At 41.0% G+C, this 26,032-nt stretch overlaps 2 protein-coding genes across 2 annotated transcripts in view; both read left to right on the top strand.

The window, feature by feature from the left end:
• The window catches only part of LOC143480533 (uncharacterized), a 214,644-nt gene that overhangs the window by 28,323 nt on the left and 160,289 nt on the right, over positions 1-26,032 (top strand). The window lies entirely within an intron of this gene.
• LOC143481107 (dynein regulatory complex protein 8-like) lies at positions 7,678-19,685 on the top strand. The gene is made up of 7 exons (XM_076979053.1): positions 7,678-7,702; positions 14,480-14,564; positions 14,698-14,770; positions 14,893-14,972; positions 16,089-16,131; positions 16,317-16,383; positions 18,879-19,685. Exons 1-7 carry the CDS (start codon positions 7,678-7,680, stop codon positions 18,995-18,997), a joined length of 492 nt encoding a protein of 163 aa, XP_076835168.1. The 3' UTR covers positions 18,998-19,685.

The raw sequence follows: 26,032 nt of genomic DNA, 5'->3' as shown, positions 1-26,032 counted from the left end.
CGGGACCGCTACCAAGAAATCATGCGGTACTTGCGCTTTGATAATAAGGACACCCGTGCGGAGCGTGCAAAGAGCGACAGATTTGCTGCGATTTCGGACATCTGGCAGCGATTTGTGAACAACTGCATTTTGTGCTATACCCCAGGCAAGGAACTGACAGTCGACGAGCAGCTGTTTCCGACCAAGGTTCGCTGTCCATTCACCCAGTACATTGCCTCAAAGCCGGACAAGTTTGGAATAAAGTTTTGGGTTGCTTCTGAGTTGAACACAAAGTACATGTGCAACGCCATTCCATACCTTGGAAAGGACCCCGATCGTCCCAAGGGGGAAAGAGTGTCCGAGAATGTGGTGATGAAGCTTATGAAGCCATACCTGGGCAAGGGCAGAACTGTAGCCACAGACAATTTTTTCACATCTCTTTCCCTGGCTAAGAAGCTGCTGGAATGCAACACGACTCTGCTTGGGACAATGAACAAGATTCGCCGAGAAGTTCCTTTGGAAGCCAAAAACGCCAAGGGACGTGAGAAGTTGTCAACGGAGGTGTACAGATCCGATGATGCGCTTCTGACGGTGTATGCCTCCAAGCCCAACAAAACAGTTTGCGTTCTGAGCACTATGCACACGCACGTGGAGATTGCAGACGAGTGTCCCTGGCTGTGTGGCAACTGTGTACCTAAAACTACATGAAGGTACGTCGATAAGTATATTTATATATATATATATATATATATAAATATATTATATATATATACAGACAACCAATCACACACACATATATATATACACACACACTATTATTTGAACATAACCAAAAATCTCTTCTCTTTCTGTTCCACAGTCGCACATCATGAAACCCGGTGTCACGGTCTGCCCCGCATCTCCTGCCATTTCATGTCTGTTTCCGTGTTAGTCCTCTGTTTATTTCTCGTCGTGGTTGCTGGTTATTTTTCTCATGGTTGCTGGAATTGGATTCCCGTTCTGTTATGACCCATGCCTGTGACATTTTCACAGAATCAATTTATACATGAATGAATTCGTTCTAAATATAACATGTACTTCTGTGCGTGCATACACAGTGCGCGCAGGAACACGCCGGTGGCCCGTTGACCTTGGCAGCGATGAACGATGAACCTGCCGCAAATGTAAGAAAGAGGGTCCCTGGCTGGTACACATGAATAAATTCGTTCAAAATATAACATGTACTTTGTTCTTTGCAGTGCGCCGTTGACAGACATCATGAAGGTGCGTGCATACACAGTGCACGCAGGAACACGCCGGTGGCCCGTTGCATGCAGCGAGTACACCCTGGCTGTGTAGCAACTGTTGGCTACAACTACATGAAGGTACGTTGATAAGTAGGCCTACATACGTAACACCACATATGTTACGTATTTTTGTCTTCTGAAAGATTTTATTCAAAATGTAAGGTGTACCTTGAATTGTTCTCCACAGCATCAACGCGTGTGTTGCATGCGGCAAGTGCATCTGGCGAGTACACCCTCAACTTCAAGACACCCTCAACTTTCTTGACATTCCACTTCAAGAAACCCGGAATAGACATCCATGTTTGATCAAAATAAAGTTGTTTTACAGCACATGAATTTGTTCTTCCTGTCTTTTCCTCTCCTTTTCCAGTCTGCTGTTTAGATCACAACATTTATCAGCCATATATATAATTGCGCCATATAATTTCTTAGCTTTTCAAACGCGAATTCAAACGCGGAAACAGAAAGTGTAACAAATATTATATAGTGTAGTAAATATACAAAGAGCTTCAAACAATATACAAAGAGGTTCAGACAATTTTATTTATTTTTATTGTTTGACGGGACTCATTTGAGAAACTCTCTACGTGCGCTTGAATTGTATCTTTTGAAACACGAGTCTACAAAATTTCCGCTGTTTGTTGTAGGATCGGTAACATATACAGTCTGCTTGTTTGTAACCAAGTTTTTCGTGAAGTATCACGTTTGGTGCCTTGTATGAGCTTGGAGGTGAGCCGCTTGTGCTTTGGCAGGCGTATGAGCTGGGGGTGAGACGCTTCCACCGCATTACCAAGACAATGGGCGTTAATCTCTTCACAGCAGGGGAGTGGGCTACATGGACCTTACTAAGCCTTGCGAAAATTTTCGCGGCCGTCGGGTTCCTAGTGTTAAAAATGGCTGAGGAGTCCATAGCATAGCGGAGGAGTCGCTCTCCTGACGCAACCTGTGACGACACTCCCTGGCCAATCAGTGTCATGCTGTTCCTCCACGTCACAGAACTGTACCGCTTCGGAACGGTTAGAACCTCGAGCGAGTCGGTACGAAAAAAGTACCCAAAGGGGCCGGCTCACAGGGAAGTGGTACTAATGGAAACACTCACAAACCGTCGCGAATCGAACCGTACCGCGCCAAGCAGGCCCTAGTGGAAATGCGCCATAAGATGAACTGGAACAAGGAATCCACGCTAAGTCACAAAAGTACAATTTTACAATTTGAGATAGTTTAGGCAAGCACAACAAGCAGCAAATAAAAGGGAAAAGAGAAAGCAAAGAAAGACAGCAACAGCCGGCCTACAACTCTTACTGTTACTACTACTGCTTATAACAAGAATAAGACTTGGCATAGAAGTACACTATATTGCCAAAAGTATTTGCTCACCCACATATGTATGATGACTACAAAACTTGTCAGACCTCTACAACATACGTATGACTTCTACACTAGCAAGACCTCTCCAACTTATTTTAGACCTCTACAAAACTAGTCAGACCTCTACAACACTATTCAGACCTCTACAAAAATACATTTTTCATGAAAGAAATTTGTCTTGAACACAAAACAAAACCGAAACGGCAATATGCTTATGACTGAAGGCTTTTCCTACAAAACAGTATTATTTAAGTCAGTAGGGCCTCATACAGAGTCAATCAGGGACGGACTGGCCATCGGGCATACCGGGCATTTTCCCGGTGGGCCGACGTGCTATTTGGGCCGACAGTCCTGAAACTTTTTTTATCTATTTATATATTGGTCTGACCGGCCCATAAAACAAGTAGATCAGTGGGCCGATTCAGATGGAGGCTGGCTGATTGACACTTGTCTGGCGAATCACATTAACACACCTTTCGCGATGCTCCTGCTGCCTGCATAATGCATTTGGCAAAAAAAAAGTCAGCGCGAGAGTTTACCGGTCCTTAAACACGCTGGTATGCAGCCCATTGGTTATTTTCTTTACTGACACAGAGCTGCACCAATCATATCATCAAACACCCCCTCCTCCATGCGCCGGTGCGTAGTGCAATCTAACGTTGATTAACATAACGTATGTGAGTATCTCAGTGGTGGACAGTAACTAAGTAAATGTAATTCGTTACTGTACTTAAGTAACATTTCCATGTATCTGTACTTTACTCAAGTACTTTTATTTGGTAAGACTTTATACTTTTACTTCACTACATTTCAAAGCGAAAATTTGTACTTTTCACTTCGTTACATTTACAGAAATATCTTGTTCCTTTTTCATTTTTAAATCAACGTTTAATAAAATACCAAAAGGTAAAAGTGTACCATGTCACAGACTATAACCAATCAGCGCTCAGTAAGAGATTAAGATTTGTACGCTAAATGGCTGAGGATCTGACATGGCTGCAACAGATGTCTTCCCCCAACACCCCTGGCCTTATTTAGCCGAAGTGTTTGTATTCCTCGAAAAGAATAATTATTCGTATTCCTCCTCTGCATTCTGAAGAACACATCGCTGTCATCATTTATGAACTTGCTGTCAAACTTGAAAAAACACATCGAAGTAAGTTCACCATTAGATTAGTAGGTTTATATACCCCGGTTAATTATATCACATTGAAGTACACTACATTTAACAGATGCTTTTATCCAAAGCAATGTGCTAGTATCCGAATTGCAATCTGTGGAGATGCTAAGCGCCAGTTTAACACAGGAGACTCCCACATCAAACGTTAAAGCCGGGGACACATACACGCGAATTTGGCCAAGCCAATTCATTCATATGAGGGAGGCGAAGGCAAGTAAATTATTAAAATTATTATTAAAATTATTATTATCAGGGTTGGGGGGCGGGGCGGCGGCATGTGTGTAAAATGTTGGCGGGGGTGACGGCGAGTGTAAATTGTTGGACACAAATTAAGTATTATGTCGCGATCGATCGCCAGTGGTTGGCGCCACAGCGAACTAGTAACTCATTGAATCATAGATGTAGATCAGAGGTAAATAAACTAGATTTTTTCAGTGTGAGAAATCGGATGTATGTGAAGTGTAGTGCGAGTGAAAACGGTCTCTGGTAAAGACAGTCAATGCGTGTGTGTCTCACGCTCATTGCGTGAGAGTTGGAAACTCTGATTATTATTATATTAATTATTCGGCCAAGTTTAATATTATGAGTTCAGTTGGTTGGGCTGCACACAGTTCTAGTTCTAGAGCTTCTAGCTTCCCTGTCCCACCATGTGGTGGACAACGTAGAACCTCAGAAAAAGTCCCCCAAGCTAGGACTGAAGTGGCCGGTTCGAAATTATTGTTCTGTTTGGTGGTGAATTATGTTTTCATATTAAACTGTTTGTCCACTTATCTACCTTTCTAGTGTGAATTATTAATATGGATAAAGTTTGGAGATGAATGTTGTGAGGATAATATAGGCTAGTTTTGTGTATTTTGTGTTTGCTAGGCAAATGTAAGGCACTGTTTCCTGTTCACCTTTTGGTCGAGTAGGCCTAGGGGTTTTGATGTGACGCTAAGAAAAAAAAGGTTTTTACTTTTACTTTTAATACTTAAGTATTTTTGAAGGCAGATACTTTTGTACTTCTACTCAAGTAAAAAATTGAGGTGAATACTTTTACTTTTACTTGAGTAATATTCAATGCAAGGTAACTGTACTTTTACTCAAGTACATAATTGGTGTACTTCGTCCACCACTGGAGTATCTGAGATGGAGAAAAAGCGCAAAGGAGGTGCAGAGAAACTACGACAAAAAAGAAGCTTGAACTTCAAGTAAACGCTGCCAAATGTATAAAAATTACTCAAATGTTTGCCACAGCAGGGCCTTCATCAGCTCCCGTGGCTGATGACAGTGGTGGCGGTGGCCAGTGGACAGAAACATGTACTGAACGTGCGGTAAGCCTGACTCCTTTCAGAGCAGCTATAAAATGAGTAGGGTTAAGCAACCAAACCCTTTGCCAAATCTGATAAATTGATAAAACATCAATAAAATCATTTTGGCTAATGTTCTATGGCCGAGTTAGTTTGTATTGTAAATGCAAAAGGTAAAATAAGTGACGTCCTTACCTCTATTATAAGACTTTGTGTACACTGACTGTATGAGAAAATAAGCCTATTTTAGTACGTTTATGTCTTCCATTCTGAACTAAATAGTCTTAAATGTGAGAACACTTTTAAAACCTCCATTCACCAACAAAAACAGTACTAAGTCACTCAGCAGGCAGCATTCTATTTTCATTATTATACTATTAATATTTGTGGGGTGAGTAGTAGGCTAGGCTAAGGCTATGCTTGGTAGGAAGGGGAAATGTTTGGTAGCTTTTATGGAGGTGTTTAGGGACAATGTACAGAAATTAAAGGAAATTACACTTTTTAAAATGGTAATTTTGTTTATTGCCTGTGCCATATGCCAATGCTGCTGTGTGCCTCTTCACAAATCTTCATAAATCCAGTATTTCTAGGTGTATTTTTAAAGCCACCATTCAATTAAACTGAGTTACTGGGCAGTTTTCTGATTTTGTTATTAGGCCATTGATTGTTTAACTTGTAAGCCTAGGTTTAGCTACTTTTTCGCCTGGATGTGTTTGGGGGCATTTAGCCTAGCTGGCTAAAGAAAATGTAGGCTCTAATTAAAGAAAATCTTATTTTTTACAATGACAATTTTTTTTGCCAGTATTATGCCAATGCAGCTGTGTGTCTGTTTTTCTGATAAAACAACAATAATTAATTCCTTATGTTGAGATAAAAAAAAAAACATACATTCATTCTTTTGACTGGGTAAGTTCACAATTTATTGAGTACTACTCTTGGAAGAGTTAGCATCTGATCCTTTATTTTTCATCTCTATTCTTTCTTTCTCTTGTCTTCCTCCCTGAAACACATAGGCGCACCCAGTTGGATGAATGCTGCATTCATTACTGTGATGGAGTGGTTCAATATGCATTTTCATACTGTTAATAAACAAAACTTTTTGAAAGTATTTAATGATTTAAAAATTATTTAATTTCACTCTCACTAATTCCTGTAAACTCATGGCATGGCTTAGGGTACATGGTTTTAAAGAGTGTAAACTGTTGGTATACACATTCAAAAAACTGAAAAGTGTGAAAAGCGTTATCGAGTGTGAGTGGGCCGGTCTGGTCCAAAAATGCCAGGGCCGATTTTTTGTCCCAGTCCGCCCCTGGAGTCAATGCATGGCTTTATAAAAACAAAAGAAACGTATTTAGAGGTTTGGTCACATCAAAGGTTGGTTATATACAACATGTATTTCCTACCTTGTGTGTCTGCACTGCATGTAATTTTACTGCTTCCTATGACACAGAAGCTTTGAGTTGTCATAACATCTCATTGTGACATAAGCAAACAATGCGAATAAATGAATGAATAAATCGGCACTCCTACAATGTGATCAAAACACCATTAACGGCCATTAATAAGGGTGGTCATTAAAAAGGACAGACACTAATAAACGTGAAAATAAGGGTGGTCATTAATAAGCTTGGCCAATAATTAGGGCAATCATTAATAGGAGAGGTAATTCATAAGAGTTAACCAATAGTAACACACACACACACACACACACACACACACACACACACACACACACACACACCTTAGTCTGTGTAACAATAAAGGACCGAAGGACATTCAGAACTGCATTCTCACTCCTTCATCTCAAAGCACTTACAGCAGCAGTCCCAGGATACCTTATAGTGAAGGTCTCTGTCTGAAGGGTAAAAACACAGGCATCCAACCCGAGCTGATAGCACGGGGCAACTGAGCTGTCATTAGTAAAGTCTGAAGTTAACCTGAAGTTAAATGTAAATCTAAAAAAATATTAAATTATCATTTAAAAATCATTATCTGCCACTAGATGTCGCTGTATCTCAGGTTTAACTGAGCTTCAATAGATCTGTTTTTCTGAGGTTTAGGACCACTGTAATTGAAGCCCATACTCAGGTAAAATTGAAACATTTTCATACCTAGCTGAGCTATTATTAACTCAATAGGGAAGCTGAAGCAGTGAGAACACTGTCAGCAAGGCGGAGTCATCACTGGACCGTTTGGTCAGTTACTGTAGGACACAGTCTCTCTTGTGGTATATTAGGCAGGTGCTCTGTCATGAAAAAATATCCTCTTATAACTTTCATTTTGTTGATCAGATTTATTTTAGCTGTGTAGACTTGTTTTTTGCCATGGTAGAAACACCATCGGTTACAAAATGGAAACAAATACCTACTCTGTTGGCTGAAACCTATGATCCTAGGCGCGTTCTTGTGATCAGTGCAGCGCTGAATAAACGGAGATGACCTCCGCCGTCCGTCACTCTCTTCATCTATTATATTCTGTAAATCAGCCACTTCCATCACTGATGACGGACACGCGCGAGCTTCGCGGAACGGAAGTGAACGTTTCTGTCTCTTAGCAACCAGCTGTAGCGTCAAACATGGCGGGAGATAAAGACTCTGCAGGTATCAAACGACGTGAACGTTCTTAATGTGTCTTTGTTGGTCACGTGACCAGATATTCTGCGCCGTGCAGTAACGTGCGTTAGCTGACTAGCATACGCTTGCTAACTAACACAAGTTGTTAAGCTACTATAGTGCTGTCAGCTAATGTTACAGGGTTGTAACTACGTTAGAGTCCTGCACCGGGTCGGGTACCCGCGGGTACCCACGGGTACGGGCAAATAGATGCTGAAACGGGTGGGTTTTACACATACCGAAATTTTACGGGTGGGTATGCGGGCAAGTTAAAATACGGGTGGGTATGCGGGCGGGTAAGTTAAATAAGTGGTCATTTTTAGTAGGCTTTTATTTGCTACGTAATGAACATAGTGTTACATTTTGCCTGATTAGTGCATCCCGATGGTGGTGGCGAAGCTCAGGGGAGCTTACTTATACCGTAGCTCCGTTGGCCAGAGCGGGCTGAAGTTTACTCTTCACCTGTTCTGGGGTAATACCCAAACTTCGGTTCTTTTCCAGCGGAAACATGAGCAGAGGCTGGTTATAACACAGTACCGGGCATTTATTGTAGCTCGCTAGGTGGTTACAAAGCAAATGGGTGACCGTGCTAGAACAAGGAAAAATGACGAGAGAGAACTTGGCGTTTAGCGCAGAACGCAGCTCAAACCAGGGACTGTGGACGATATACTGTTCATGCACAGTAACCTAGGATAGATTTGTGAACCTATGCGATTTTATTTAGTTGTTATACTGGCATTTGTTCCCTCTCGTTTTGCAGTTGCTAATTTTAGATAGGAATAGCCATACTGTTCCTGCACAGCAACCTTATATTTTATTTTGTGTTGTACTGACGTTTTTTCAGAGGCGCATTGAAAAATAAAGTGCTCTATAGGAATACTTTCGATTTGTGTGATTTTTCACGGGCACGGGTGGGTAACGGGTAGAATATTAACGGGTCCGGGCGGGTACGGATTTAACTTTGAAATAACCACGGGTTCGCGGGCGGGTGGGTGCTGTACTCTGCGGATATGGGTGGGTACGGGTCTCAAAAATCGGACCCGTGCAGGACTCTAAACTACGTTAGCTGGCTGGCTAACTGGCATTTTCATTTTAGAGCATAAAGTTGACATAAACAATAAAATATGTTGGCTACACTATTTTATAGTGTATAGACTTCTACTTCCTGCTTTCCTCCTGTACAGACGCTTTTCTGCCAGCTCTGCCTGTCCTTTACTGTTTTTTCATTTATTGGAGTTATAACTACAAGTTAAGTTATTTTTACAAGTTAAAAGGATCCATTACTCATTACTTCACTTGGTAAGCTTTTTTACATTTATCTGTAAAGGATAATTTAGCATTTTTGATACTCCGACAGTCCGACACTGCGAGTGAACTGTTTTTGTGCCTCAACCTTGTGAGTTAGTGGTTTTAGTGCACCGTTCTATCAGTAACTGATACTTTCCCAGCTGTGAAATACCTGCCAGAACTTCTTGGGTGTTAATTTTGCACTTGATTTTTAACTTGGATATTTGAGCCTTGTGTGCCCAGTTCTCTTGATATTGCCTCGATTATGGCTCATGCTTCCACATCATCTATTTGCTCTGAGTGTATCAAACTGTCTCAGAGGGTGGCGGAACTTCAGGAAAGAATCCATACCTTACATTCTATAAGGGAGGATGAGGAATATCTGGACTCGATTCTTGCCACACAAGCTGCTGATAAAACCGTCCCTGTAACTGGCAAAGAAAGAGACGTTTCTCTGCATTGTCGCTGGGATGTACTGGGGGCAAAGCCTAAGCTCATCTTGGCCTCAACTCCTAATCCCATTAACAACAACAATGATAAGGGCTGGACTCTTGTTCGGGGGAAGGGACGTTGCAGAAACCAGCACAGCAGCGATGGCAAGCAGCTATCTTCAGAACAGAACATTCCTTTAGATAACAGTTATGAAGCTCTCTCCTCAACTGGAGTAGCAGGAATAGAGCAGTCTGACCACAACATACTGCCTCCCTCTCCAGGACATCAAGGACATCAAACACACCCCAATCAGCATCACAGAACCAACTCCAGTCTGGCTGCTAAGCAACAGCAACAGCATGCAAATAACTCTGGCCATTCGCGGACCAACCACCAGGCTGCCAACTGTGTTAGCCGGCAGCATGCTAACAAGCATGCTAAGAGTCGTCCCAACCACCAGCCTGCAATCCGTGCCAGTCGACGGCTAACTAATGAGCATGCTAATAGGGTTTGCCATCGGGATGCTAACCATGTTAGCAATTGGTGTGCTAACCATGTTGGCCATCGGGATGCTAACCATGTTAGCCGCCGAGGCATTAACGGTGAAAGGAGACGAGGAACACCACCACAGCCCAAAACGCTGCTAATTGGGGACTCAGTCATCAGAGATGTATGGAGCAACAGTATTAAGGCCTTTTGCTTTCCTCGTGTTACTGTCTGTGAAGTGATACCCATGATTCCACGCATATTGCAAGACCATCCAGCTACGGAAAGACTGGAAAGACTGATTGTGCATGTCGGCTCTAGCGATGTTTACAAACAACAGTCTGAGATTCTGAAACAGGATTTTAACCATCTGCTCGACATTCTGGAGTTTTCCCAGTGCGAAGTGTTCATTTCTGGACCGATACCTACTGCACGTCGAGGCAGTGGTCACTTTACCAGACTGCTGGCTCTAAACAGCTGGCTCACTACAGCCTGTGCTCATCGGAAGGTAAACTTCATTGACAATTTCAACATCTTTTGGAGGCGTCCTGAGCTTTTTAAACCGGATCAGCTTCACCCTAACAGGGCTGGGACTCAAATGCTTGTGGATAATCTAATGTATGGAATCACTCACATGCGGAACCTGCACCCAACCGCCAGCAGTAACGTCAGTAATGTCAGTCAAAGGAGCCCACCATCTTCTGTCAGAGAATCTGTCCACAGTCTCAGAGGTAAACTCCAGGAGATTGATGAGGTTCCGCAACACTACAGTCTGCAGTCTTGTAGGAACTCACTTACTTCTCCTGCACACTCAGTGACTCAGGTCTGACACACTGGAACCCATGCTCCTAGTAAGTGCTACATTCCAGTTATTTTAAATAGCCGGTGGCATGGCTCTCAGAATCGAAATAAAAATGTAATCAGAAGAAAACACAAGGGCACAAAACATTGTAACAAACAAAATTTGATCCCAGTGAAATGCACAAGTGATGTAAGTGATGCCGATCAAACACATCAAGTCTTCAAAGTCTCCTTACTAAACGTCCGCTCACTCACAAACAAGACTTTTATAATAGCTAAATTAATTGAAGATTATTGTCTGGACTTTCTTTTTCTAACAGAGACTTGGCTTGATAGCAATGGAGCAATAGTGCTAAATGAAGCTTCGCCTCCTGACTTTAACTATTTTAATGTCTCTAGAGTAAATAAGAGAGGTGGTGGTGTTGCATGTTTTTAACATAAAGCATTCCGCTGTAAGCAGATCTCATTAGGGGAACATCCTACGTTTGAATATCTGGCAGTACAACTCAACAGTACTTATTCAGTTCTTTTGATTGTTATCTATCATCCTCCCAGACTACATGCAGACTTTCTTGAAGATTTTGAAGAAATGCTTTCAAGGATTTTAATTGATTTTGATTATGTTTTAATTGCTGGGGATTTTAATATTCACATGGATATATCCACAAATCCAATCACTTCAGAGTTCATGAGGATGCTTAACTCTTTTGATCTCATACAGCATGTATCAGGCCCAACTCATAAGCATGGCCACATTTTAGATTTGATCATTTCTAAAAGCATAGAGGTTAATAATACTGAAATGATTGATGTTGCAATTTCTGACCATTTTGGCGTATTTTTCAATATGTCATTATCTACTAGAACACTCAGTGAAAAGCGTACAATAACCAAGCGTTATCTCAGTGCTGGCAGTGCTGTGGCCTTCACAGACATGATACAGTCCCTCCCTCCCCTCTCAGAAAATGGGAATGAGCTAGTTGAAACATTCACACAGAGAGTTAAGAACTGTATTGATGCTGTGGCACCAAAGGTAACTAAAATTATCTCTGGTAAAATTAAGATGCCCTGGAGAAACACTCCTTCTATTGTAAAATTTAGGCAAGAATGTAGGCAGGCTGAGAGACGTTGGCGAAGGTCAAAATTGCAAGTACATTTTGATATTTATAAAACAACATTGCACAATTACAACAGTGAAGTGAAAGCAGCAAGGGAAAACTATTTCTCTACCTTAATCAATTCATCAAATAATAACTCGGCTGTCCTGTTCAGAAGTATTGATCAGCTAGTAAACCCCACCTCCTGTGTCTTCCCTGAGACTGTTTCAGTTGAAAAATGTGATGAGTTTGCAATATTTTTTAGGGACAAGATCACTAGTATAAGGCAGAACATAGCAACAAGCACTAATAGACTATCAAACCTTATATCAGTTACTCAGCCTAACTTTAATGTCTTATTTCAAAGAAGTTGACATGGTAACACTACTTGATGTGATTTCATCACTAAAATCCTCTACTTGTGAACTGGACCCTTTACCTACATGCTTTTTCAAGCAGGTTCTGAGCTCATTAGCAAATGAAGTTCTAACGATTGTTAATCAGTCTCTGCAATTGGGTGAATTCCCTAACTTTTTTAAAACAGCAATGGTTAAACCACTATTAAAGAACAGAAATCTTGATCCCACAATTCTCAATAATTATCGACCTATATCTAACCTTTCCTTTCTTAGCAAAATCATTGAAAAAGTTGTGTCAATCCAGTTGAATGATTATGTAAAAGTAAATCATATAAATGACACTTTTCAATCTGGTTTCAGAGCTCTCCACAGCACTGAAACAGCCCTAGTTAAGGCAGTAAATGACTTGAGATTGAATAAGGATGCAGGCAAACTCTCAGTCCTTTTTCTGCTGGATTTAAGCCCCGCTTTTGACACGGTTGATCATGAAATTCTTCTTGATCGACTACAGAGTTGGGTAGGCCTTAGTGGCTTAGTCTTAGACTGGTTTAGATCGTACCTAACTGGGCGTGATTACTATGTAGCATTAGGTACCTCTTCCTCCACACGTCAAAAAATAACTTGTGGCGTCCCCCAAGGATCAATTCTTGGGCTGTTACTATTCAACCTATATATGCTTCCGCTACCACATATCATTAATAAACATGGTATTAGTTATCATCAATATGCAGATGACACTCAACTTTACATTTCTCTAGAACCTAAGGCCCTAAAATCAATTTGCTCACTGTTTGACTGCATAGATGATATACAGACATGGATGTCTGACAATTTTCTGCAATTAAATAAACAGAAGACAGAGGTTCTTGTTCTTGGCAGTGATTCACAAAGGAATGATGTCCAGACCTATTTAAATAAAATGAATCTGAATGCCAGACAATGTGTTAAGAACCTGGGCGTCACCTTTGATAATGAGCTCAGCTTCAAATCACACATCATGACTACATGCAAGACAGCTTATTTTCACCTTCGAAACATTGCTAAGGTCCGGTATATGCTCACTCCTGCTGACAGTGAAAAACTTGTCCATGCATTTATCACATCAAGGCTAGATTATTGTAACGCTGTTCTATCTGCTCTTCCAAAGAGCTCTATTTCGCACCTACAGCCAGTTCAGAACGCGGCTGCAAGGGTTCTGACCCGCAGGAGAAAGAGAGATCATATTACACCTGCACTCCACTCACTGCACTGGTTACCTGTCAGCTTTAGGATAGATTTTAAGGTTCTAGTCATGGTTTTTAAATGTCTTCATGGTCTTGCCCCTCTTTACCTCAGCGAAATGATGGTTAGATATGTTGCAGTCAGGTCTCTGAGGTCTTCAAACAGTAATCTACTGGTGATTCCTAGATGCCGATTAAAGATTGGCGAGGGTGCTTTTAGCCACTATGGCCCAAAGCTCTGGAATTCTCTTCCTGAAGAGCTCAGATGCATTTCATCCCTGAATAGTTTCAAGAACAGTCTCCAAATTTCCTGTTTAGATCTGCTTTTAGTTAAGAAATTCTAGTCTATTATTTTATAATTTGTCACTTTATTTAATTATTTCTTTTTATCTTTAATTTTAATATTTTATTTTTATCTTCTTATATTTACTTATCTTAATTAGTTTTATTTACTTTACTTTTTTATTATATTGTTTACTTTACTTTTTTACATTTTATGTTATTTTACTTTAATTTCTTTAACATTTTCTTTTTGTCTTCTTTTTATGTTTCTTTTATTTATACTGTAAAGCACTTTGAGTTGCATGTATGTATGAAAGGTGCTATATAAATAAAGATTATTATTATTATTATTATTATTATTATTATTATTATTATTATTATTATATTTTACTTTGCTAATGAACTTCATTTCCCTCTAAATGTGACGTGCAGATATTCTAATGGTTCACATATATTTTAATGGTTAAGTAACTTGTTATCTGACTTAAGAACAACCTGAAAAATCCCAGTGCAAGATTAACCACCAAACCAGTTACCTGACGGAGTTTAACAAAGGTTATACATGAAAGGTTATATTTGAAATCTTCATGGCTGAAAGTTAATTGTAGGGAGCTATCATAAAATGACAAAAACACTTATTTTTCAATATAGTATGAATATGAGATTTTCTAAAAAAAAAAAAAAAAAGTTTTAGCATCACATTCGACCTGACGACACCTAAACGAACCTTGGGCCACTTCGTTACTACAGGCATGTCAAGCTGTTTGGATTAACAAGATAATTTTCTACTGTCCTTTACAGAAGGTATTGTATCTGAGGTCCACAAGAGCATCAGCAACGCATTTGATGTGTTTGATCATGAATTCAATCACACGGTTGATGTCAGGTAAGGTTTAATTCATGACAAACTCCACCTAAATGTGCAAACTCCCCATTTACTGCACTGTACATACACAGTTCTCGTTCATTACATTTTATTGCTTTATTTCTCTAAATGTGTCTTTTTCTTGTTTTCCTAGAGAAATTGGTACCATTATTCGATCCCTTGGTTGTTTTCCAACTGAAGCTGAACTGCATGACATTATTGCAGAGGTCAGAGTGTTATTTTGTCTGTGTAGAATATTTCATTATAAGTTATAGGCCACCACAGTGTTTTATTGGCTGTGTAGTGAGATCTGGTGTATAGTGAAGGTGATGTGTAGTTGCTTTAACAGGTTGAGGAGGAGGAGTCAACAGGATATATCCGCTTTGAGAAATTCCTTCCGACTATGACCAAGGTCTTGATGGAGCACAAGTAAGACAAGGCCTAATTCACTGTGATTTTATATGATCCCAGAGTGTACTGATGAAATGATATGTTCTTAGTATTGGATGAAACTTCACATTTGAACTCTTCCCAGTAGATGCTTGATTCTCGTTTTAGCACCATTAGCATTAAATCCATTATGTGAAACTCATCACAGTAAATTAAAGTGGACCAATATTGCCGCATGCACTCTCAGTGACTACTGAGTTTCTCTTACTGGAGCATAATTTGTCTGAGATCTGTCTGAGCAAGACTTTACTTGTTTCAGTGATTCATTGACAATAAACAACAAAGTAGGTTTTAATTACCTGAACAAGTAAGGTAGGTTTTGCAAGAAAGGTTTGCTGATTTTTATCACCCAGCCATTTGAAAGCATAGGTGAATAATGTTTTAGTAGATCTGAATCTGATCATTTATTGATTATTGTTTATTGTAACATGTATAACTCCATTTAAGAGAATGGAGTGATATTCCTTATTACATAACTGTAATTAGTTGACTTGTTAGCTCCTGTTCATGTGAGCCTTACCTTTGTACACAAGGCATATTCATTATATCATTTAGTATCCACCCAGCGAGATGTGGTGAGTGTGTGTGTGTTGTGTGTGTCATGTTGTGTTGCAAATCTCTAAGAAAGATGATTTCAATTATCTTCACAGAAAATACTTAGATATGGTGTATTTTAAGTGTTAACTATATATATATATATATATATATATATATATATATATATATATATATATATATATATATATATATATGGTGTTGTAATGTGGAATGAGGTGTTTTCTGGGGTGAGTTTCAGGAGAGTGTTTCAGTGCCAGCCCCAAACATGTTGCATGGTTATTAAAACTGCGTACTTTAGCACCACTTTCATTTCAGAACCCACACTACATATATTTTAAAGCCAGGACAGTGCTTGATTGCTGCTGGTGAAAAAGTAATTCTTGACTAACATTCTGCTCAATCCTGACCTTTTTAATGAAGAAAGATTTTGTGGGTTGGCTGAATCCCCTGAACCCCGAATTGAAAAAGTCCTAGCGATGCCCTTGATGTGGGAGAATAGATTTGCATAACCGGTTCTGTTCTGTCTCCTCTGTTCAGGTTTCGCCCCATTCCTGATGATATGCTCCTGCAGGCCTTTGAGGTAATTCACATTCATGTACTAGATCTAGAAACTCTAGTTCTAGTGTTCATGCACTGCGAGTGCATTAATGTCTACGTTAATGGCAGCCTTCTTCACACTGGACCTCATCTACAGTCATTGCTATGGATACTTTAGCTTATATGTTTTCTGTGTAATTACTAATCTACCCTGAACACCCTCCTTAGGTTCTAGATCAGCAGAAAAAGGGATTTTTGGAACCAGAAGAACTATCCAAATATTTGATGCAAGAGGGTAAAATCATATTTCACTTATTCAAAAGCATAAGTTAACAATATAAAAACATACGTTCTTGCATGAAAAGAATATAATGTACATGACTCAGGATCGCCAGTGTGTGTTCAGTTTCGTTTCATCCCTGTTCCCAACACGTTTATCATTCTACTGACCCTCATCACCTGCAACATGTGTGATGAGCCTCTCTGCCTCTGTGTCGCACTTCAAAATGGTTACCAGCTGTAACTGAACCTCTTCTAACTATAGTTAACTCATCCATTACAATAGGTCACATGCCCAAATCATGTAAATTAGCAATTATCAAACCTCTGATCAAGAAACCAAATCTTGATCCGACTGTGCTATCTAATTATAGACCCATTTCAAACACATCATTTATATCTAAGATCATAGAAAAAGCTGTTGCCCAGCAATTATGCCTATATCTGTATAGGAATAACACATTTGAAAAGTTCCAATCTGGTTTTAGGCCCCATCACAGTACTGAAACAGCATTAGTTAAAGTAACAAATGATCTCCTCCTTGCATCAGATCAAGGCTATGTATCACTGTTAGTGCTTCTTGATCTTAGTGCAGCTTTCGACACAATTGATCATAGGATCTTGCTAGAAAGGTTAGAACGCTGGGTTGGAGTCTCAGGCACAGCCCTTTCATGGTTTCAGTCTTACTTAACAAATCGCTATCAGTTTGTAGAGCTCAATAATATTTCATCCAAACGTACAATGGTTAAATATGGGGTCCCGCAAGGCTCCATCTTAGGACCACTATTATTTACATTATATATGCTACCATTGGGCACAGTTATAAACAAACATGGTGTCAATTTTCACTGCTATGCGGATGACACTCAACTTTACATATCAGCCAAACCCGATGACAAACTCAGTTTAGGAAAAATTGAGGCCTGTGTAAGAGATATTAAATGCTGGATGTCTCTAAACTTCCTACAATTAAATGAGGACAAAACAGAAGTTCTCCTTGTGGGCCCTAAGGCCGCAAGACAGAAAATTCCAAATTTAATGCTTAATCTTGCAGACTATCCCATTACACCTGGCACAGTAGCCAAAAACCTAGGCGTCATACTCGACTCCGACCTATCATTTGATAAATATATAGATAATACTACTAGGATAGCTTTTCTACATCTCCGCAACATTGCCAAATTAAGAAATGCATTATCACAGGATGATGCAGAAAAATTGGTGCACGCCTTTGTTAGCTCTAGACTAGACTACTGCAATTCACTACTGTCAGGATGTTCAAATAGGAATCTAAATAAACTTCAAGTAGTTAAAAATGCCGCAGCTAGAGTTCTGACCAGAACTAGAAAATTTCAGCATATTAGACCAGTCCTATCAGCCCTGCATTGGCTCCCAGTTAAATTTCGTATTGATTTTAAAATTCTATTATTAGCATATAAAGCACTACACGGGCTTGCTCCCGAATACCTCCAGGAACTTATTTCCTACTATGAACCCCCACGTCAACTAAGATCACAGGGTGCTGGTCTGTTATTAGTTCCACAAATTAACAAGGTAACAGCAGGTGGAAGAGCCTTTTCTTATAAGGCCCCCCAGCTTTGGAATAATCTTCCTAAATGTGTCCGGGACTCTGACACAGTCACAATCTTTAAATCTAGGTTGAAAACCCACTTATTTAGTCTAGCGTTTGATAATTAATATCCCCCTTAGATAAAGGTACAGATCCAGGGGTTCATAGACGAAGGGTTTTATGGTAGACTGGGGTGCTGGTGCTGTCATCCCGTCACTGCTCGTGGTCACTCAAGTTTGTTGACAGTGCAGTGGACGGATGCCATTGTCTCAGAATGCCCCCAAGCCTATGTTACCTTCTGGTTCTGCCTTTTTTTAGCTAGGCTGTAATAATTTAACTTAGTGCCGGAGTTGCTGCCACACTCCAGAAATGTTTATAATTTTACCTGTCCTGTATATGTCCTCATACAGAGCTAATTTTCCCTGTTTCATTTCTCCACATGGCTGCCCGCCTGCTTGAGGAATAATGAGATGAGGAGAGACAAGCGATCCATCCTGGCCGGCCACCTCCTGCCTAACCGGATGCCTACACCATGATGGACGTTATTACATCTTTTTCGGTCTAAATGGACACTATTGCATCTTTTACATTCTGTCTACATTCTGTCTATATTGTTGTTGTTGTCATGGTGACCGGTGTCGGCCAGAGGAGGATGGGCTCCCCCCCTGAGTCTTGGTTCCTCTCAAGGTTTCTTCCTCATGCAAAAAACTAGGGAGTTTTTCCTTGCCACTGTCGCCTTTGGCTTGCTCACTGGGGGCTAGGACTCGGCACTTGTAAAGCTGCTTTGTGACAACAACTGTTGTAAAAAGCGCTATATAAATAAAATTTGATTGATTGATTGATTGATTAACTGCACATTTTCTCAGTGTTTTAATGTGGTTTAGATATTTTGAATTTGCCTGTAAAACACTGGTAAGCACAGTTTTATTCACACTAATCAGGGGAGCCCTTTACCCAAGAGGAAACAGAGGAGATGTTCTCTGCAGCTCTTGATCCCGACAAAAATGTCATTTTCTACAAGGACTTTGTGAGCATGATGACCATCGATGACACACAGTGATGATGGAAAGATGCTCCTCACAGTTCTTCTGTACTGTTTCATATGCTGCACTGTCAGCGCCTCATACACAATGTTAAAAATAAATATAATAAACCTCTATATACAATAACAAAGAACTTGTCATTTATTCCCTTTGAACTGTAAATAAATGCCTCATGGTTGTTGGAAAAAAGAAAATTAAAGGCTAATAACTTGATGTGTCAATTTAGTGTTTTTCAGGAAGACTGTGGGAAAGCAGGAGTAAGGAGGCCTCAGTGGCCTTGAGGAGAACAGAAGGGGCCTATTCAGTGCAGGATGTGTAGCAAGCAGTTTTTAGATAACCAGGCACACAGGCTGGGAGAAGAGGAGCAGGTGAATTTCCATGGAGAGCAGCCAGGATTGGGGAGTTATCGAAACTTAACAAATCGAAACTTATGGACAGAGAGTATGAAAGAAAGGACATCGACCAGCACGAGAGGCTTTTCACTTGGACACTGCTGAGATCCACTTGGGTTAGGTAGATTCCTAGGCAACTAGCACCAGTGCACTGAAGAGTTTGTACCACGTATACTTCTATTATATTGCATTCAATTATATTCTATATAAATCATTTTAAAAGAACTTTTGTTGTCAAGACTTTGCTTGGACCACTCAGTCAAAAACCAGTCGGTTCATCGGGGCGGTGTTGGGGCCCGTCTGGGTCGGAGAAGAAAATTCCCAACATGGTACAAAACAGGAAGATTTCCTCGTTATTTGTTAGCATGAAAAATATGTTACATCAGTGTATAATTCCTCCTCCTTTAATCATCAGTATCCCATTGATATACTGGTATGTATATGGAGGGTGGTGTGACTTGGTAAAATGTAAATGTGCCATATTTGTCAATTGTGATTTTTCAATTGAAAATTGTTCTCTGCTTTTAACCCATCTGTGCAGTTAGAACACACACACACACACACACACACACACACACTAGTGATTACTAGGGGGCTGTGGTGCACACACACACACACTAGTGATTACTAGGGGGCTGTGGATCACACGTGCCCAGAGTGGTGGGCAGCCCTAGCCCGGCGCCCGCCCGGGGAGCAGTTGGGGTTAGGTACCTTGCTCAAGGGCACCTTAGTCATGGCCTCAGGTCTGGGAATCAAACCCACGATCCTCCGGGCACAAAACCAGTTCTCTACCACCAGACCATGACTGCCCATGGTGTGTGTGTGTGTGTGTGTGTGTGTGTGTGTGTGTGTGTGTGTGTGTGTGTGTGTGTGTGTGTGTGTGTGTGCATGTGCGTGTGTGTGTGTGGGTGCCTCCGTGCATGAGTGCGTGTGTGTGCATGTGTATGTGTGCGTGTGTGTGTGTGTGTGTGTGTGTGTGTGTGAGTGTGTGTGTGTGTGTGTGTGTGTGTGTGTGAGTTCAGCAGAAGGAGACACATGGCCTGTCCACTGTTAGGCCCTTCTTCACATTTGCCCTCCCCGTGCAGTGCCTCTGTTTAGTGTAGAGAGGAGGACTCCTCATAACTGGTGATTTTAATCTCATTAATTTGTCTCATGGGCTTTTTGTATAATTTGCTAACTGTGTTATGTGACTATTTTACACTCCTTGCACTGATGCGTTGAATATGAAATATTATCATCTATTTTCCAGCCTTTTCATTTTTTTTATTTACTACTAATAGGTCAAGGACATTACGATCAAAGATCAAATCTTACATAAAGTAAGATTAACGAGTATAGCTTTCTGACATTTCTAGTTGTATGTCAGTAGGTGGCGCTGACTACGCGTGCAAGAGAAATCAAGACAAACTTCAAACTGCTGCTTTCTACTAACAAGCTACAGCTACGCATTTATAAATGCCAATCTTTTCATATGTTGATGAAAAACTGCGATCAAGCATCGCCATGTATGTTATGCTCTGAGTTGTTTCAGGTTAGTACAATAGGTGATTATTTTACAAGCTGCCAGTTTGAATATTGTTTGGGGCTTCTGGCAATTTCTTATATATTTTATATCGTGCGGTTTATTCGTCGATTGCTGTTTTAACATATCTACTGATTATGTGTTTTGCTGGTATTTTCATAGCTTTTTAAATGTCGATTACTGCAATTATCTACATAAAACTCGTCGCTTTAAGGACAAGCCCACGCGTCACTCACTGGGATATTGACACGCTATTGGCTGAGAACTCTGAGGGGCGGTCAGAACCGCCCAGAGACAGATGTGCGCATCTGGGTTTAATGACCAGCGACGTTTCACTGGAGTAACAGGAGACCAGACCGTGTTGGAGAGGCACTGGTCCAACTGGGTCCACAATACCGCACTGGAACTCCCACTGACACATCCTGAGACACCCCGAGACACCCTGTCTCTGTGTCTCCCGACATGAATGCGTATGGAGACGTGCTGTATCTGAGATGATGGTTCGGCGAACATTGGGAATGAAAGCGCCGTGATCGTCATTTCAGGAGTCCTAAACGCTCGGATCTATGAAACATTACATGTAATATTCCTGTTAGGTTGGACCCTAATGGATGATCCACTGCATGGACGTCGTTACTGAGTCTGGACTTGGAGAGAGACACACAGAGGCGGTCTTTGCATAGAGGCGTTGCTAGGCAATTGCCTTGGGCCCCTCCCACTGTAGGGCCCCCTTGTCTAGCTAAAGCCAGGTTCACACTACACGACTTTTCAGTCGTCAGGTTTTTGTGCCGTTCGCACTACACGACTGGTTGTGCTGTAATCGCGAGTCTCTCAGTTGTTGTGGCTTTCACACTACATGACTGATCGGCGACGCGGGCTCACGAATTACACGACTTGGGAATCGCCGACTCATCTGGCTGCCGTCCAAAAACACGAGAACACGAAAACGAAACACTCGAGAACCAGCAACACCACGAAGATGATAAAAACAATGTACATGTACTCCACATTTTCGTTATTATTATTTTTTGTACCATTTAACCACTCCATAGTCCCAAATTGCCAGAATTATTTCATCTCTCCGTTGCAGTGAACACAGATATAGTCAATCGCACTATTTCTCCAGTGCTGTCACAATAACTTAAACACAGTGTTGTAGTAAAGTTGTATGAAGCTAGACGCTGCTGTTGACTCTCAGTCGCCGACTGGGCTACATATTAAACGTGCTAGATATCTGCCGGTCGTCTGCGAAGAGTTGGCGACCACTCGGCGACGGCTCGGCGAGCGTCTTTCAGCAGTTCACACTACACGACTGAGCGAGCGCCGAATGATCCCCGATTTGCCTCCGACCACAGTTTCTGTCGGCAATCTACAAAAACAGTCGGCGACTGAAAAACCAGCCTAAAATCGTATAGTGGGAACCTGAACTTATTTCTCGCATATTAATGTTGATGGGCCCCCTAGCTAAATTCGCCTTGAGCCCCCAAATTGCTAAGTCCGCCACTGGAGACACAAGTTGTATGTGAACTGACTTCAGCTCTGTTCGGACTGGGTGTGATATACATTCACCCACTACGTTGGTCCAGTTCTTCACCATGACTTCTCTCACAGGGAATAAAGAGAGGTCTGGGACCAGGAGCCGAAAATACGGGGTAAGTTTGCCTTTCTGCCTTTATTTTGTGCAGTAGTGAGCGTGTTTCTTCTGTTCTCCAGATCACTGGGGTTAGATGGCTTGAGATCATCACTGGGGTTAGATGGTTTGAGATCATCACTAGGTGGTTAGATGGTTTGAAATCATCCTTAAACGTGTTTACCAAGCACTTTTATTCTTTTCATAGCAGATAGCGGATTCTTCTCCTACCAAGTCAGCCTCTTTCTCCCCTGAAACTTGGTACCGGAAAGCATACGAGGAGTCCCGGACCGGCAGCCGTCCGGCTCCCGAGGGTGCCGGTTCCGTGCCTGGGTCGTCTGGAACACCTTCACCTGTATCCGGAACCTCGTCTCCTGGCTCCTTCTCGGACTCGCCTGTCCCCATCTCACCGGGGATCGGCACGTGTTCGCCAGGGTCCTTAGGTGGATCCCCGGGATTCGGCACCGGTTCCCCAGCCTCGGGTAGTGGGAGCTCCCCCGGTTCCAACAGAGGGGTATGGTGCGAGAACTGCAGTGCCCGGCTGGTGGAGCTGAAGAGGCAAGCCCTGAAACTGCTGATCCCGGGACCCTCCTCCAGCAAGGTAGGAGTGTAGGGCAGAACCAGCAGGCTCTTCAACCCGATATTGGGTTTGCCTTAATGCTGGCACTGCACGGAGCATTAAATACTTCGCAGTGTACGTTTACGTCCTTTGTAATAAATACATCCAAGCAGTAATTCTGATACACCAGGACCTCTACAGTTTCACCCCAGGGGTAGAAGTAATGCAGATTGGCAATATTTATTCAGATTCGTCTTTACAAAATCCCACCGTAGGAAATCAGTGTTGCTTGCTGAGTCCGACTGAAAGCTAATCTTACATATTTGATATGTAACATATGTACTGTTTGAAAACGAGACACATTTAATATGCAGTAATTAACACAACTGTCCAAATTCCACCACTCTTTTGGATAAGGTTGTGTTGAGATTTACATTTTAATCCCTTCATATATTGTTTACATTACAGTATTGATCAAGCAGCTTATCATAATCCATATATAATTTGACCAGTCTTAAAGTATTAATTAAACTTCTAATATTAATCACTTTATGTTTTGCTTACAGTATAGTATTAATCAAATAGCTAATTATCAAGTGTGTCTGAGAAAAGGCCTGTATGCTCTGTCCCATATTCCAAATGCCTGTCGTTTTCTAAAAGAACAGGATGCTTAAGAAGAAGAATAAGAACGTATATCAGTTTGACAGGACCAGGAAGCGAAGGCCTCTCTCCCACTCTTAGTAAGGAAACATCTGTATGTTTAACGTATGTGATCTACGTGCAACTCCTATGTATGGAACCACTATTAAGTCTGTGAAAATCATAATTGGCAAAAGTCATTGTAAGATTTAGGGGAAAAACAAGATGAGCTCAGCGGATTGTGAATGTCTTAGACAATCAGCCTTTGTCTAACAGGCTAGGTTAGGGAAAGTCCAAAAGAAACGGGGGGGGCTTATACCCAGGCCACACTATAATAGAACAGGAGGAAAATGTGTCAGGCAGAGACCTGCGCACAGAGCCATAGGGTAGAGTAGATAGGCTTGTGTGTGTTCTCTCCAGAGCGCTCTGTATTTTTGTATACATTTAATAAAAGGATAAAGACAAGACTGGTAATGTTTTCTCTTGCAATCAACGAGCATGCTGTGCTAGGTGAAAGAGGATCAAAGCACGACAATTGGTGACGCCCGACGTGATTGCAGGATATTTTGGAACTTTTTTCTCATCTAATGACTGTCAGTTCGTCCGTGCCGGCACAAGAACATTGGTAAGGCAGAGCCAGTTAAACACTAAATCTGCAAAATTGAATTGTAACCAAATTGTGGTGAACTGACAGTACTTGGATGATTCTAAATTAAAATCCAGTCTTTTGTCTAAAAAGGTAAAAGTATATGGTTAAAAAGTTGTAACCAAGGAATAGGGTTTCAGTCCCTAAGGTAAAAAGGGTTTGAGTCCCTACCGGCTTAAGTTGCTTTATTTCCGTGGTTTGGCGAACCGAACCTTTCGTTTGACGAGACGATTGGGATACGCAGGGGTTCGAGTCCCCGCGAGCTAGGTTTTGAGTTGACCTTTGGACCGGAGGAATCCATAAATAGGCTTAATTTGGACAAAGCAAAAAGCCGGACAAATAACCTGAATTGATTGAGGGTGGTAAAACCTTGCGGTGTCAGAACAGAACTCTTATTCTATATTCAAAACTTCAGGTGAGTATCTGTGTTTTTTATCAACATGTGAGGAAATGCAGAAGTCATACAAACAGTTTGATGTAGAATTAAATACTTTAGAGGAACAGATGAATATGACCAGTAAAGTGATTTATACTATTGAAGAAAATCATAAGAAGTGGCTGGCTGTTATGCGACATTAAAAAGTTTGGGTGACCAAGATAGGACCGTGCACTGTACACCCAGGTTTGGTTTTAATTAATTATTTTAGTAATCATTAATTATTATTTCATGTTTTATAAAAAATATATATATATATATTGCCATTACTAAATATAACTAGTTGTTATCAATATTGAGCTGAAATAGGCATTGCAATGATCATGTAGTAAGTAAAAGATAACTGAATATGTTAAGTTTATGATTGGTAGGGGTGGGGCCTGTTTGAATCGGACCACTGCACAGTGCGCATGAAGAGTTGTTCTGGTTGTGCATATTGATTGAAGAACCTTTCGTTATCACCCCGCTGCAGCCCAAATGTATGAGTTTTGAAATGAGTGTTTCTTAAAATGAGTGTTTGCAATGTTGTCAGCTTTCAGTGTATGTAACTTATTTAGTTAACACAAATATATTCTTATCGGTTCATATAGCAGAGCAGGTGTCTGGCATTCATGATCATAGTTTAAGTATAACCGTAGCGTTGAAATATGTGTTCTGACGGTTCGGAGATTATGGCTAATTTCAACTATTAGTGTTGTATATTTTTATATTGAGGCGTCGGTCCAATGGGGGACAGCGCTGCTTCCCATGAGTCCTTGCGACTCCGGTATCGTTCTCTGTTAATGTGATGTCTATGCATCTAAGTTGATTGATTTGTGTACTGGATTATGTGCGTTGGTTTAAGTTTCCCTTCATCAGTTTATGTAGTTGTACTGTGTGAATTATTTCATGCCCTGTTTGTGTAGTGTTGTCATGTTATTGCCATTCCCTCATGTTTCGTGTATAAATTAAGTCTATTTTATTCATATATTGTCATTGTTTGAGTGTCGTCTACGTTTCAGGCCTTCCCCTAGTCTGACTATACCTTTGAGGTTCACATATTGTGTTTGGTTAAGTGTTTTCATTCGTTGGTCTGGCGTTCGTATGAGTTTTTTTCGTCTACGTTATAGTTTGCTTTGGTCTCAGACTACACCTTAGGGATCATAAATCAAGTTCGGTTGTTAATAAGTTCGTGTGCCGATTAGTTGGGTTCGCTATGCTGACGGTCTTTTATATTTTAATTGGTTGT

Source organism: Brachyhypopomus gauderio, chromosome 17 (genome assembly GCF_052324685.1).
Source record: "Brachyhypopomus gauderio isolate BG-103 chromosome 17, BGAUD_0.2, whole genome shotgun sequence".
Lineage (NCBI taxonomy): Eukaryota > Metazoa > Chordata > Actinopteri > Gymnotiformes > Hypopomidae > Brachyhypopomus > Brachyhypopomus gauderio.
This window is presented reverse-complemented; position numbering and strand designations above follow the sequence as displayed.

Coding starts and splice junctions, on each gene's coding strand:
- LOC143481107 (XM_076979053.1), top strand. CDS start 7,678: ATGGCGGGAGATAAAGACTCTGCAG. Junction 14,771..14,892: donor TGCATGACATTATTGCAGAG/GTCAGAGTGTTA, acceptor TTGCTTTAACAG/GTTGAGGAGGAGGAGTCAAC. Junction 16,132..16,316: donor TGCTCCTGCAGGCCTTTGAG/GTAATTCACATT, acceptor CACCCTCCTTAG/GTTCTAGATCAGCAGAAAAA.